Source organism: Aquarana catesbeiana, linkage group LG04 (genome assembly GCF_042186555.1).
Source record: "Aquarana catesbeiana isolate 2022-GZ linkage group LG04, ASM4218655v1, whole genome shotgun sequence".
Classification (NCBI taxonomy): domain Eukaryota; kingdom Metazoa; phylum Chordata; class Amphibia; order Anura; family Ranidae; genus Aquarana; species Aquarana catesbeiana.
The window spans coordinates 187,014,122-187,027,085 of NC_133327.1; the positions used below are offsets into that span (position 1 = coordinate 187,014,122).

At 40.7% G+C, this 12,964-nt stretch overlaps 1 protein-coding gene across 5 annotated transcripts in view; it reads left to right on the forward strand.

Moving 5' to 3' along the window:
* Window positions 1-12,964, forward strand: part of MED12L (mediator complex subunit 12L) — a 777,103-nt gene that overhangs the window by 693,979 nt on the left and 70,160 nt on the right. For all 5 annotated transcript variants that reach the window (XR_012243786.1, XM_073625995.1, XM_073625994.1 and 2 more), the window contains one exon: window positions 6,773-6,838. Coding sequence is in view for 4 of the 5 variants with exons in the window: in XM_073625995.1 (XP_073482096.1) it covers window positions 6,773-6,838 (66 nt within the window). In the remaining variant the exon portion in view is untranslated. Of the gene's footprint in view, window positions 1-6,772; window positions 6,839-12,964 lie in introns of those variants that run through there.

Genomic DNA, 12,964 nt, shown 5'->3' on the forward strand with positions numbered 1-12,964 from the left:
ACAGCAGTTGTGCATCTAGATGCAGGAACCCAATTTTTATGGAAATTAATAGTAAAGCAGATGCATATTTCCAGGACTAGGCTAACAAATGTTTCTAGTGAAAGTCAACTGGTGTTTTCTATTAAACAAGGTCTAAATGGGCCATTGACATGCATCACAGTTGAACTTAGGAATGTGTCTTTGCAAAGTTAAACTAAATGAAATCCTTTTTTATTTTTGCTTGGGGATAGAGTGCAGAGGGATTAGATGTCTTGTCAGTTTTTGGGGATATCTGCACCCCTAATAGGGTGAAGACACCTCCTAAATGTTGCCAGTTTCTCCTTCAAATGTATTCACTTCCTGTCACATAGCCAAACAGGAAGTGAGGGTAAAACCCTACCAATGTCTTTCCTTGGGGACACACAGGTCAATTTAAATAGTTTCCCCATTAGTTAAATTGCACTCTAGCATTTGTCTGTGTACACCCCAAATTATTAGGTATCTTGGACTTTGGGGTTTATTTACTAAAGGCAAATCCACTTTGCACTACAAGTGCACTTGGAAGTGCAGTTGCTGGAGATCTGAGGGGGACATGCAAGGAAAATAAAAAAACAGCATCTTTGCTTCCACATGATTGGATGATAAAATCACCAGTGCTTCCCCTCAGATTTACAGTGAGTACACTTGTATTGCAGAGTGGATTTGCCTTTAATAAACTCTAAAATACCTAATAATTTGGGGTGTACACAACAAAGTGCTTCAGTGCAATTTGCCTAATGGGGACACTAGTTAGATTGACCTGTGTGTCCCCAAGGAAAGACATCGATAGGGTTTTCCCCTCACTTCCTATTTGGCTATGTGACAGGAAGTGAAGCCAATTTTCAGAAAAAGGACACAAATCCCAACCTAGAAAAGACAAGCAGGGGTTCGAACACTCACTTTGTTTCCCTCAGATGCCCACAATTAGAATAGGATTGTCTTAAGCTAGATTTTAGCTCAGTGCTCTAAATCGGTATTTCTTAACCCTGTCCTCAAGTATACCCCAACAGGCCATATTTGCAGGTTTACCTTCATCTTGCACAGGTGCTTTAAATCAGAGTCAATGCCTTGGTATTTTAAACAGCTATTTTAGCTAAGATAAATTCCCCCAAAAAAGTGCTGTCGGGGGTACTTGAGGACTGAGGCTGAGAACCACTACGCTAAAATGGCAAATTGAATACTTATCTCTCTGTAATTTTCTTTTCCTGGTGCCTATCCATGGCAACATACACACAATCCATGCATATGCTACAATGAAGGCACCAGGAAAGTAGCTTTTAGACAAATCACACCTTTTTTTGTTTTGTCATGCCAATCAGCCTAGTTAAGCTGCAGCTGGGAAATCTGTTGCATGAAAATTGTTTGGGGGGGGGGGGGGGAGTGTAAAATGCATTACTGGAATTGAGCATGCATCTGCAAAACAAAGTATTACAAAACACATAAAAATGTGCAACAAATTTTATTGGTCAACAAAACAGGACTTGGAAAAGAGCAAGGAAAGCAAAAAAAAAAAAAACAAAAAACACATATATGTTAGTTTGAGACACTAACAGAATATGGTTTTGAGGTCTGACCATTTTGCAAAGGAAATTACCAGGAGTTAAAAGGACTGTGCCCACAAACGGACAGTCTCTTAAGGATTTAAACAGTTATTAGTCACAACAGGAAGATTTTTCAAAATAATGCAGTGCAGACAATTAAATCAAAGTGAAACTAACAACCTACAAACAACAAACATTGACAACATCAAAAATATTTCACTGAAAAATACCCCCCCCCCCCCCAAAAAAAAATTTAAATAAACAACAGTAAAAAATACTTGCTCTAAAACACATCTGTTTTGCAAAGACATATCAAACAAAATACACACACATGCCGATACTAAGCATTTGCACGAGTATCAGTACTCATGCAAATGCTCCAAAACCTGAAACCAATACTTTCAGGCTCAGTTCTGGCATTCCCCCACTAACAGCTGAAATGTAAAAAAAAAAAAGCCGGCAATTATCAGTTGTTAAAGAGAGGGACCGTCACGTCCTTAACAACAGATGACTCATTCAGCTCTCAGTGGGGTTTTCCTGTTGACAGCTGAAGTGTAATTTGAAGTCCCGGCAATTGGAGCTGTCAAAAAAAAAAGAACTGGGCAATGTTTATCAACAATGTTGTTCAGCTGCTCAGCCGAAAGATAAAAAGAAACATTGTTTCTTTTTGTATCTTACTGTTTTTCTTTATCTGCAGATGAAAGGGATGAACTTCGATCTGCAGATGAAGTCAGTTTAACCAGTCCCGGACCACCCACCACACATTTACTGTGGCAGGGCGGCCTGGCTGCGCCAAACAACGTACCTGTACGTTGTGGCTTCATCCATGTCTGGGGAGCGCTGTTGCACCACCGGCGACCCGCTCCCTCTGTAGTTGGACACAGCAGAGACTCATTGACAGGAGCGGCAGAAGGTCCATAAAGACATGGATGAGCGAAATTGGGGTGGAGGAACTTGACTGGCCTGCACAGAGACCTGACCACAACCCGATAGAACACCTTTGGGATGTATTCGAGCGGAGACTCCAGCTGTTATAACTATTATAGCTAGTTATAGCTAGTCCTTACAAACTAAGGCTGGGATGCCTTGAAAGTTCATGTGTGTGTAAAGGCAGGCGCCCCAATACTTTGGACAATATAGTGTATATTTACATGTTTCACATTGAAAAAAGCGCAAAATTAAAAAAAAACAATAATTTAATTTGTAAATAACTTTTCAATGCTTTGTACTGTTGCTGACAGCTTAAGTATAAACAAAACAGTTGCGGTAGGTATCAGTAATTGGTATCCGCGAGTACTAAAAAAAAAAAGTATCTGTACCCATACTTGTAAAAAAATTGTTATCGTTGCATCCCTACTATTTATACCTTGGTGGACTCTGTCCCATCAACCCATGTGTATCTCCGCTTTTATCTCTCAGACTTTGGCTGACTGATAAAATCTCCAAGCAGGAATTTGGAAATGCTGACACTGACATTCAACTTATCAATTCTGTTGGCCAAATGATGGGGGGGGGGTTTCCACTTTTACTGCACAGTAAAGAACCCTTTCCAAAATCTAATAGTAAACCTCCTTTTTCTTACCTTAAATTATGGATGCGTTTCCTTTTCAGGGACCTTTCTGTAATCTGTTTACTACAGTTACTGTAGTCACCTTTGATATATCTGTACATTGTAATCATACAATATGTACTCTTAAAGAGTTGTAAATGCAGAAGGTTTTTTTATCGTAATGCATTGTATGCAATAAGATAAATAACCTTCTGTGTGCAGCAGCCTCCTCAGCACCCCCTGATTACTTACCTGAGCCCCATTTCTGTCCAGCGATGTCCACGAGTGTCTTAGCCATCCGGCACTCTCCTCCTGATTGGCTGAGACACAGCAGCAGTGCCATTGGCTCCCGAGGCTGCCAATCTAAGTCAGTTAGCCAATCAGGGGAGAAAGGGGGCAGGGTCGGGGCTTCGTGTCTGAATGGACATAGGGAGCTGTGACTCGGATTGGGTGCGCCCATAGCAAGCTGCTTGCTGTGGGGGCACTCGACAGGAAGGAGGGGCCAGGAGCAACGAGGAGGGACCCGAAAAAAGGAGGATCCGGGCTGCTCTGTGCAAAACCAACTATGCAGAGGAGGTAAGTATAACTAGTTTTTTTTTTTTTGTTTTTTTAAATGAGACTTTACAGTCACTTTAAGCACCTATTCTGTGAAGTGAATAACTGTAATCTATTTAATTGATCCTCATAGCTAAGGTTTTCCATACCTCATATTCATTTTGTTGCCCTTCACCGAGCTCTTTCTAATTCAACAATGTCTTTCCTGAGAATTGGTGACCAAAACTGAACTGCATATTCAAAATGAGGCCAAACCAGTGTTTTGTAAAAGGGTAGAATTTTTTATATATGTCTTGAATATACAGTATACCATTTATAATGCATGATAGTTAGCTGCAGCTTGGCATTTCCACCACTTCTCACAGGGAAGCCCTTCCAATGTGTCATTTGCATGTGTATTTTTGGCATCCACGTACATAACTTTACATTTCTCAAATACTGAATCTCATCTGCCTAGCTGCCCAACCATGGTCTTACTGTAATGATGCTACATCCTGTGCCAAATTTATTTTCTTGCATATTTTGGTATCAACAGCAAACACCGAAACAAAGCTTTTCATTCCAATCTCTATATCTTTAATAAACAGATAGAATAGCACTAACTCCCAGGCAGTACCCTGGGGCACACCACTCTCAACATTTAGAGAATGAGTCTTTTATTACTACTCTGTGAACCCATTCATGTAACCGGTTTCCTATGTACATACAATTTTATCAACTCCAGACCTTTTTTTTTATAGATTATATACCTATGAGGTACAGTATCAAATGCTTTAGTAAAATTCTTGGTTTCATGTCTTCGCATATGTCAACAACTTTGGACTTTCTACCATTCAGGGGTACTTGAATCAGGGGACTTCGGTCTATTTTCTCTAGCTGAATAATTTCAAGGTTTTTATTCAATACTGTCACTATTCCAAAGCCCAAGAAAAGCTTTTAGACCCATTTTAGACTTAAAGACCATCAGTGGCTTCATACATCCTCATAATTTTTGAATAGAATCTATTTGGCTATCAGTTTTTTTGCTGTGGTTGAAAATCATCATTTTTTATTTCCTTTTGACCTTGCCTTTACCCAGAGAGTTTCACAAATGTGCCTGCACCAGTTCTTGGCTTTCCTTGTCTCTGACTTGGACAATCTCTTGCTGCAAGGGCAGACCTCCCTGGCCTTAAACTCCAATGTGTCAATCACCTGGTGGACTTTAGATGGATCCTGAACATCGAGAAGTCATCATTAGTACTTCCTGCCCTAAGGCAAGTTGACAAAGCAGTCAGGTTCAGCAATCTCAGTCCCAGCATCAGTAATCCATGCATAGTGGAATGCAGGTACTGGGGTTGATGATATCTACCTTCCATTTGCTCAATTCCACTCAAGGGCCATGCAATGGAACATTCTTGTGGTGTGCAACAAATCCAATCTGTATCTGAACAAGGTGGAAGGGTTACATCCTCCGACAAAATTCTTTGTCATGATGGCTTCTGTTCTCAGCATTCTCAGCTGGCAATTTTTTTCTCCCCTTACAATGGAAGATTGTCAAAAATCATGTCAGTATTCTGAGTTGGGGCAGAGTTCTGGGCCCTCTTGCTGTACAGGGTTGTTGGACTCAGGAAGAATCAATGGCCCCAATCAACATTCTAGAGTTACAAGCAATTCTTCTGTTGTTAGTTCATTTGACCCTCCTTCTGAGCTGTCATCTGGTCCAAATTCATTCGGACAACGCCACAACTGTGGCTTACATAAATCATCAAGGAGTGTCTGGAGTATTGCAGTGGCAATGGAGGTAGGGTATATTTTGTTCTGGGCAGAGTTTAATGTTCCAGGAATCTCTGCAGTGCACATTCCTGGGGTGTAAAATTGGCAGGCAGATTTTCTCAGCAGACAATGTCTAGACCCAGGGCAATGGGCCCTTTATCAGGAGCTGTTCCAAGATATATGTCTGCTTTAGGGATGCCAGATGTGGATTTGCTAACTTCTTAGCTTAACAAAAAGTTGTACAGATTTGTCTCCAGGACACGGGACCTGACAGCAGATGTAACAGATTCCCTGGTGGTACCGTGAGATCAGTATGCAATTACCCATACCTTTTCTCTGCTGAGGAGTTTACCTTGTTTACTTTGAAGGATCAGGGCCAAGGGCATTCCAATCATGCTAATAAACAAAAAAGTTGTGCTAATCAGTATATGAACCATCAAATGTGAAATAGCAAATAAAAATAGAAAATAATACATAAAACAGTGTAAATCAACATCAGTGATCTTACACAATAATAAACCACATTGAAATCAAAATGTCCATGTAGCATCTATATAAAATGTGATCAGTTCTGAAAGGTGTGCAGGAAGTATATGAGAGAATCCAAAAAGGAGAAGTACTTCAGAGAAGTTCCACCACCAAGGGTAAAAAAAATCCTCCCGTGACACCCATCACCTTATTAATGGGGACGATTACCAGATAAAGTGGACCATCTATTTCTAGAGTGGTCAAACATGCTTACAGATAAACCTCTGCAGTGTAAGATGAGTGATGAGGCCTTCTATAAGTCACTGGAACACGCTGGTGATAGGGCAATTCATCCAATGGTATCAGACTCCGTTAGGATGTCCCGATCAGTCGTGACAAAATAGGGTTGGTAGATAGAAAAGAGCTTCAGTAGTGTGATATTGCATAAACTATTTTATGAAAAAGCCAAAAAACTACATACAATTGTTTTTAAAAAAATGTTAAAAACATGAGCCTTGATAAAAGATTTGCTTGCCAGCAAACAGAAACAAATGCACCCGCACTTCCGGGGTCACAGGACATGATGGCATCAGCGCGTAGCTCCGCCCAAAATGTTTCGTCATACGTGACATCTTCCTGGGCCAAGCCTGTGGCACTGCTGGAGAGCATTCGTGTGATAGTCCAAGGTCACAGCATGCCATGGGAAAGCATGATCCAGTAAACGGTTCCGAGATCCAGTCTGGCAGTGGGTAAGTGGAGTCCTGAAGATGGTACTAAAGTCAGGGCAGGCAGCAGATAATCATATTAAGTTACTGTCAATATTTGTGATGTGTGGAGGGCGAATTAAAAGATGTTGGTGTCTAAAGACTTTTTCATGCTTTTTTTTCAGCTGCAGCAACAACAACAGACCCAGCAAGCCATTGGTCTTCAAGCCATGCAAGCACAACAGCCTTTGGTAAATACAGTGTATATTTTTCATATTTATATTGAAGTATCTTTACAGTATAAACAAAAAAAGAATATCTTATTTAGGATCGGGATATTAAATCACACTCCACTGTGACACATTTTTAGAACTGATCTAATCAAAGTGTATATATAGCCAACATTTTTTTGAATTTTTTGGATAGGGTAAGAAAAATGGTTAAAGTGATAATAAAACTTCGGTTACTTTAAGCATTTTCAACAGCTCATTCAATCACTTACTACGTAGGCAGCTTCTTTATCTTTTAATTCTTGCCTATGTTCCAGTTTAAGCTAGTGCCATGACTGCTGCCCCAGGTTTCCTGTTTAAGGGTGGCCCCTTTCTCTTGCAGCATGCTATGAAGTTACACTTGCATGCAGGGACTTGAGTTGTTTCCCTACACAGTGTGTATCAATAAAAACACACAGCCCCATAGCCTAGTATGGCAAGGCACAACCCTGCTACTCTTTCCTCCTCCCCTCTCCATTCTTCCAACTAACAGAACCACTCGAGATTGCTAACCCTTTCCTATGTAGACCAGAAATTCAGAGAAACAGCACTGAGGGCAGGAGCCAGAAGTATTGAGGCGTGTAAACTGTAGGTAAGAAGTAAGAATTTTAAAAATGTTACTTTAGCGTGCTCAATATGTTAAACTAAAAACGCTGAGGGTTTAATACAACTTTAAAGCTGCTCCTAGTTTATTTTTTGCTGTCTGTACACCATTCGGGAATTTAATTATTCACTTCCTGTCCTAGAAACACAACAGGAAGTTAGAGTAAATCTCCCAAAGGGGGCGAAATTTCAGCTTGTCCTCAGAACAGGTTTCCCTATTGGAAGATGTCCCCTTTATTGCTGTTCTAGGGACAACTCAAAAATGTTCTATATTTCTCCTAACTTTTATTCTAACAGTGGTCACCAGTAAAAATATAAGGGTGAATTTCTTCAATGGGGATACAGACAGCAATAAAAACCTGGCAGGGGGTATACCTCTTCCCCACTCTAGCTAAAACAAAGAAAGGTTTTGCCTAGAAATACACTTTATTTATTTATTTATTTATTTATTTATTTATTTTTAATCAATAGTGGAAGGTAAAAAAACCTCCAGCCTTTACAACTACTTTAATAGATTCTAGTGTTCTTCTGTAAAAAAGAAAACTTTCCTTACCCAACTTAATATAATGCATACAATTATCTCATACAAGGCCAACAACATAGTGGGGATCATTTACTATAGCGGCGGAAAGTACTGGGCGCTATTATATGTAATAGCGCCCATTTTAGGCAATTAAGATTTCAACAGGCGAACGTGCGTAAGTAAATTTGGAAATCAGTGCTAATTAGCGTTTCCGCGCATATGCAAATGCAAATTTTTCTACTAAATTATTATATAGCACTGCACTGCAATCATGATCCATGTATGTGAAAGAAACATTTTTATGTGAGATGTGCACTACCTCGTGTGCATCTATTGATGTATGTTGCAATTAGTATTCCTAGTTTTTTTCCTTCTTTTGCTAACGAATGCAGTTATGAATGATTATTACAGAGTAATGTCTGCTATTCTGTAAAGTTACATGTATTGAACATTTAGGTTACCTATTTGTTGTATGTTGTTTTTTTCATGTTTTTTTATTTAGGTTACATTATTTATGGTCATTCTTTAATCATACTACACTATTATGCAGATCTCAGTATAGTTAGCACAATGGCTTGGTGGACTGCTCAGACATATCCACAGCACTCAGGATAGGAGTTCAAATCCCAGCCAACCTACCATCCACCAGCTGTGTTTATTTTTTCAGTGCAAAAGCAAATTAAAATAAACAAACAAAGAAATGAAAACTGCCCTTTAACTAGTGTGTGATGTTTGGAATTCCACACCATAATATTATTGAATACTTACATACCATTGCATGCATTTGAAGAGTTAAATTAATAGAATCAGCCAAACTAAACTTCAGTGGTTTTCACCAATTTCCGCATATGCTGCTTTGGCTATTAGTCATTCACCTTTTTTTCCACCAATGCAATCTTTTAGTATCCCTCTGTGGGATTTGAACCCATGAGTCCTTCAAGGCCTCAGTCTTTCAATTTAGAAGTGCTGACCTCTAGCCTATATGTCGAATCATACATAGAAAATACATTTCTAGTATTAGATGTTTCTTCTCCCTGAGCCGTCTCTCCTGCCAGCTTCTCCTGCTGCTGTGTTCTTCCATGCAGTTAGTTACCCGCTAAAAAAAATAAATGGCGGTCTTCCATGGCCATCTGATGACGTCACCCGGAGAGCCCGCCCCATGGCTATGCAAGAGACGCCACACAGTGGGTGACAACACAGTGGAGGGGGACCACCACAGAAGAAGAGTGGCTTTTTTTTATTAGCGGGTAACCAGTGGCGCGGAAGAACACAGCAGGTGGAGAAGACAAAGGCGGCAGGAGAGACGGCTCGGGGAGAAGATGGCGGTGGGAGAGACAGCGGCAGGATAAGGTTCAGGGAAGAAGACAGCTTGGGGCATTTTACAATAAAGAACTTGTCAAGAACCGGCTATTTTTACATTTCACTGCTTTTTTTTGGAATTCCACACCATAATATTATTGAATAATTACATACTATAGCATGCATTTGAAGAGTTAAAATTATGGAATAAACCAAACTGATGTGCATTGGCTAGATTTGAACTCATAGCTTGAACCTTTGAAGGTAGCAGGGCATACCACTATGCTACAGAGCTAAGCACCAACCTACATAGAAAATACATTTACTAATGTTTGATTCCATACAATAATGCTTTGCATTTCAGTCATTAATATTATAGTAGGAACCATGCTCATACTGATGTTGCATTGGCTAATAGGCGTTCCCCTCTTTTCAGCATATGCTGCTGAGTACAATGCAAGCTTTCAGTAGGTGATACCATCTGTGTGATTTAAAATCATATTGAGACCATACTGTATGTTTACTAGTGTTTAATGGAGGGACTACTTCATATTCTAGGTATAATAGTACTCAGCACAGAGACTTAAGCCCCATTCACACTTGTGCGACCTGAAAGTCGCATGATTTTGCAGCGCTTTTTGCCGTGATTTCATTGAAAATCATGGGGTATGACTTGTCATGTGAATCTGATGTCCAAAGTCGCAGGAAAAAGGGGCCTCAGCCTGACTTTGTGTGTGATTTCAGAGACATCAGTGCACTTTCCTGCACAGATGTCTAGTGAAATCGCATAGGTCCCAACTGTCCCTGATTTGGAACAAGGTCCCTCTTTTCTCCTCATTTGTCCCTCATTTTGTTCTGATCGTTGTATATAAAATGCACTTTTTATCTTTCAAAAAGTGTTTCCAGGGCTAAACCTTTCATCCAATTTCTAAATTGCTTTGTTTGTAAATTTCCAAAGCCAATCTAAAGGAATATTATTGGTAAAAAAAAATCACTTTGGGGATTAACTAATTTTTTTTTCACAGTCACACTATTTTGCTGCCACTTTGCCACTGCAACTTGGCCCCAACTTCTAGGAATGCCTGTGTAATATAGCGACCTATGTACCTCAAGCCGCATGAAAGTCACACCAAAATAGTACAGAGACTACTATGAAGTTGGTGCGACTTGAAGTAGCACAGACATGGTTATCATTGAGAATCATGGGGTACATACAACTCGGAGGTCCAAATTTGCTGGAAAACTGTGAAACAAGTCATATATATTTTAATAGAAAGGAGCTCTCATTTATAATTGCATAGTCCTTACTGATCAGCAGAACAAATGCAGGAAGTGATGTGTGCACATGTGCCAAAAGTAAATGTGTGGTGACGCCAAACAAATCAATGAACCCCACCCACACCAAATCTAACTACCACATCCACCCCCACATTGAGTAAGCACAAGTACATATCCTACACTTACCTGCCAAATGAGCAGCACCTCCTCTTTGCTGAAGAGGGACCTCACATGTCCACCTAGATCAGTGGTTCTCAACTCCAGTCCTCAGGACCCACCAACAGGCCAGGTTTGCAAGATAGCTGAAATACATCACAGGTGATATCATTTGCTGCTCGGTGATTGCAGTATTCTAGTCTGCAACTCCCCAAGGTAATACTTAAAATCTGACCTGTTGGTGGGTCCCGAGGACTGGAGTTGAGAACCACTGACCTAGATGGAGATCCTGACCAGCACAGGAACTTTGGGGTGATTACATTGACTAATTTGCGGGTTGGAAGGTGGAACCACGCTCTTTTGACCGCAGCTGCAAATATTTGATCGCAACCACGATTGGAATTTTTTTTTTCCGTTTATTTGCAGATATGCAGATTTGTATTTATACATATAACAATATTTGAGGGGAAATTTAGGAACTTTGATAAGAAATGGTGTCCCTGGGATTGCAGCAGGTGAATTACAAAGACCCATTTTGAGCTGTGGTTCACACTGACAGTGGAAGGAAATCTTGTGAGTTCAGCTGAACTCACATGATTTCATTCCTGCATGTCAGCCTCGACTGTGGGGGGAATTTCAGAGACATCTGCACAGATGTCAATGGAAATAGCACCCCGAAGTCGCCAAAAGTAGTACAGGAACGACTTTTGGAAATTGCGGCACCGCACTGATTAGGACAGTGCAATTGCCACCGATTTGGCATGTGGTTTGACATGTCAAATCGCATGCCAAAACGCACCAATGTGAACCAGGGCTGACACATACAACACTGCTTATCCAACAGCTGAATTAATTACCTGCAGTTCTTCACAGCTGTTATATATAAAAGACTCCACCTAAACACGTTTATCATTTACTTGCAGGTGTGCTGAAGAGATTAGGTTTTTTGGTACACAATTATATATTATAATTTCTGTGGGTATAAGAAAGATATTGCACCCCCCCAAAACCACCACCCCCCAAAACTAATTAAAAATAAGAAAGAAAAGAGAAAAACCACAACAAACAAGCTCAATAATGTACTTTTATTTTGCCAGCAGAAACCAAATTATGTACATTATTTACTAGCATAAAGTGTATAACGGACAACACATTTCATAGTACCACTACTCCCCCACCAACCCACGTCACATTTTTATCTGCAAGATTATAGAAACATACTTAACAGTCATTATTCTTACAAAGCATTCCAACAGAATGTTAAAAAAGGCACATATTCAAACTAACACCCACTCCACAATCCACACACATACCATATATACTCGAGTATAAGCCGAGTTTTTAAGCACATTTTTTTTGTGCTGAAAATGTCCCCCTCGGCTTATACTCGAGTCTCCCTGCCTCACTGTACCCATCTGCAGCCTGATGCACCTGATCTACTGGCGTTGTGACATGCAGTCTAGCCGTACAGTGTAACAAAGCCCCGCCTTCTCCTTGTCCGTGATAGGCAGAACACTGACTCACTGCTGGGAAATGAAATCAGTGTTCCGTCATGGACGAGGACGAGGAGGAGGCGGGGCTTTGTTACAGTGGACAGCCGCCGACTTAACTGCATGTCACAGCACCGGTGTTCTGGAGATCAGGTACATGTGGCTGCAGATGGACACAGTGAGGCAGGGAGATGGCACAGTGAGGCAGGGAGATGGCACAGTGAGGCAGGGAGATGGCACAGTGAGGCATGCAGATGGCACAGTGAGGCATGCAAATGGGCACAGTGAGGTTGCAAATGGGCAAAGTGAGGCTGCAGATGGGCATTGTTGACCCTCTTTTCCACTTACAGTAGTTGCTGCATTTCTCACTCTCGGCTTATACTCGAGTCAATACGTTTTCCCAGTTTTTTGTGTTAAAATGAGGTGCCTCAGCTTATATTTGGGTCAGCCTATACTCGAGTATATACGGTACATTGGTGACCATGTTCTGCTGGAAGCTGCATTTCTGTGTACATGATTAAGCAATGAGATCAAACAGTAGAATGTGAGCAGATGCTCCCAAACCATGTATGCATGGTCAGACAGGAACAATACACACACAACATTGACAGTATGGCCACATAAACCCACTTTTGATGGAAAGAATGCACAAGAATTTCAGCAAACAAACAACTCTAGTGGAGCGTTTGTCATTATGCACAATATCATCCCCCCCCCCCCCCACACCACACCACACCACACCACACCACAAATCACAGC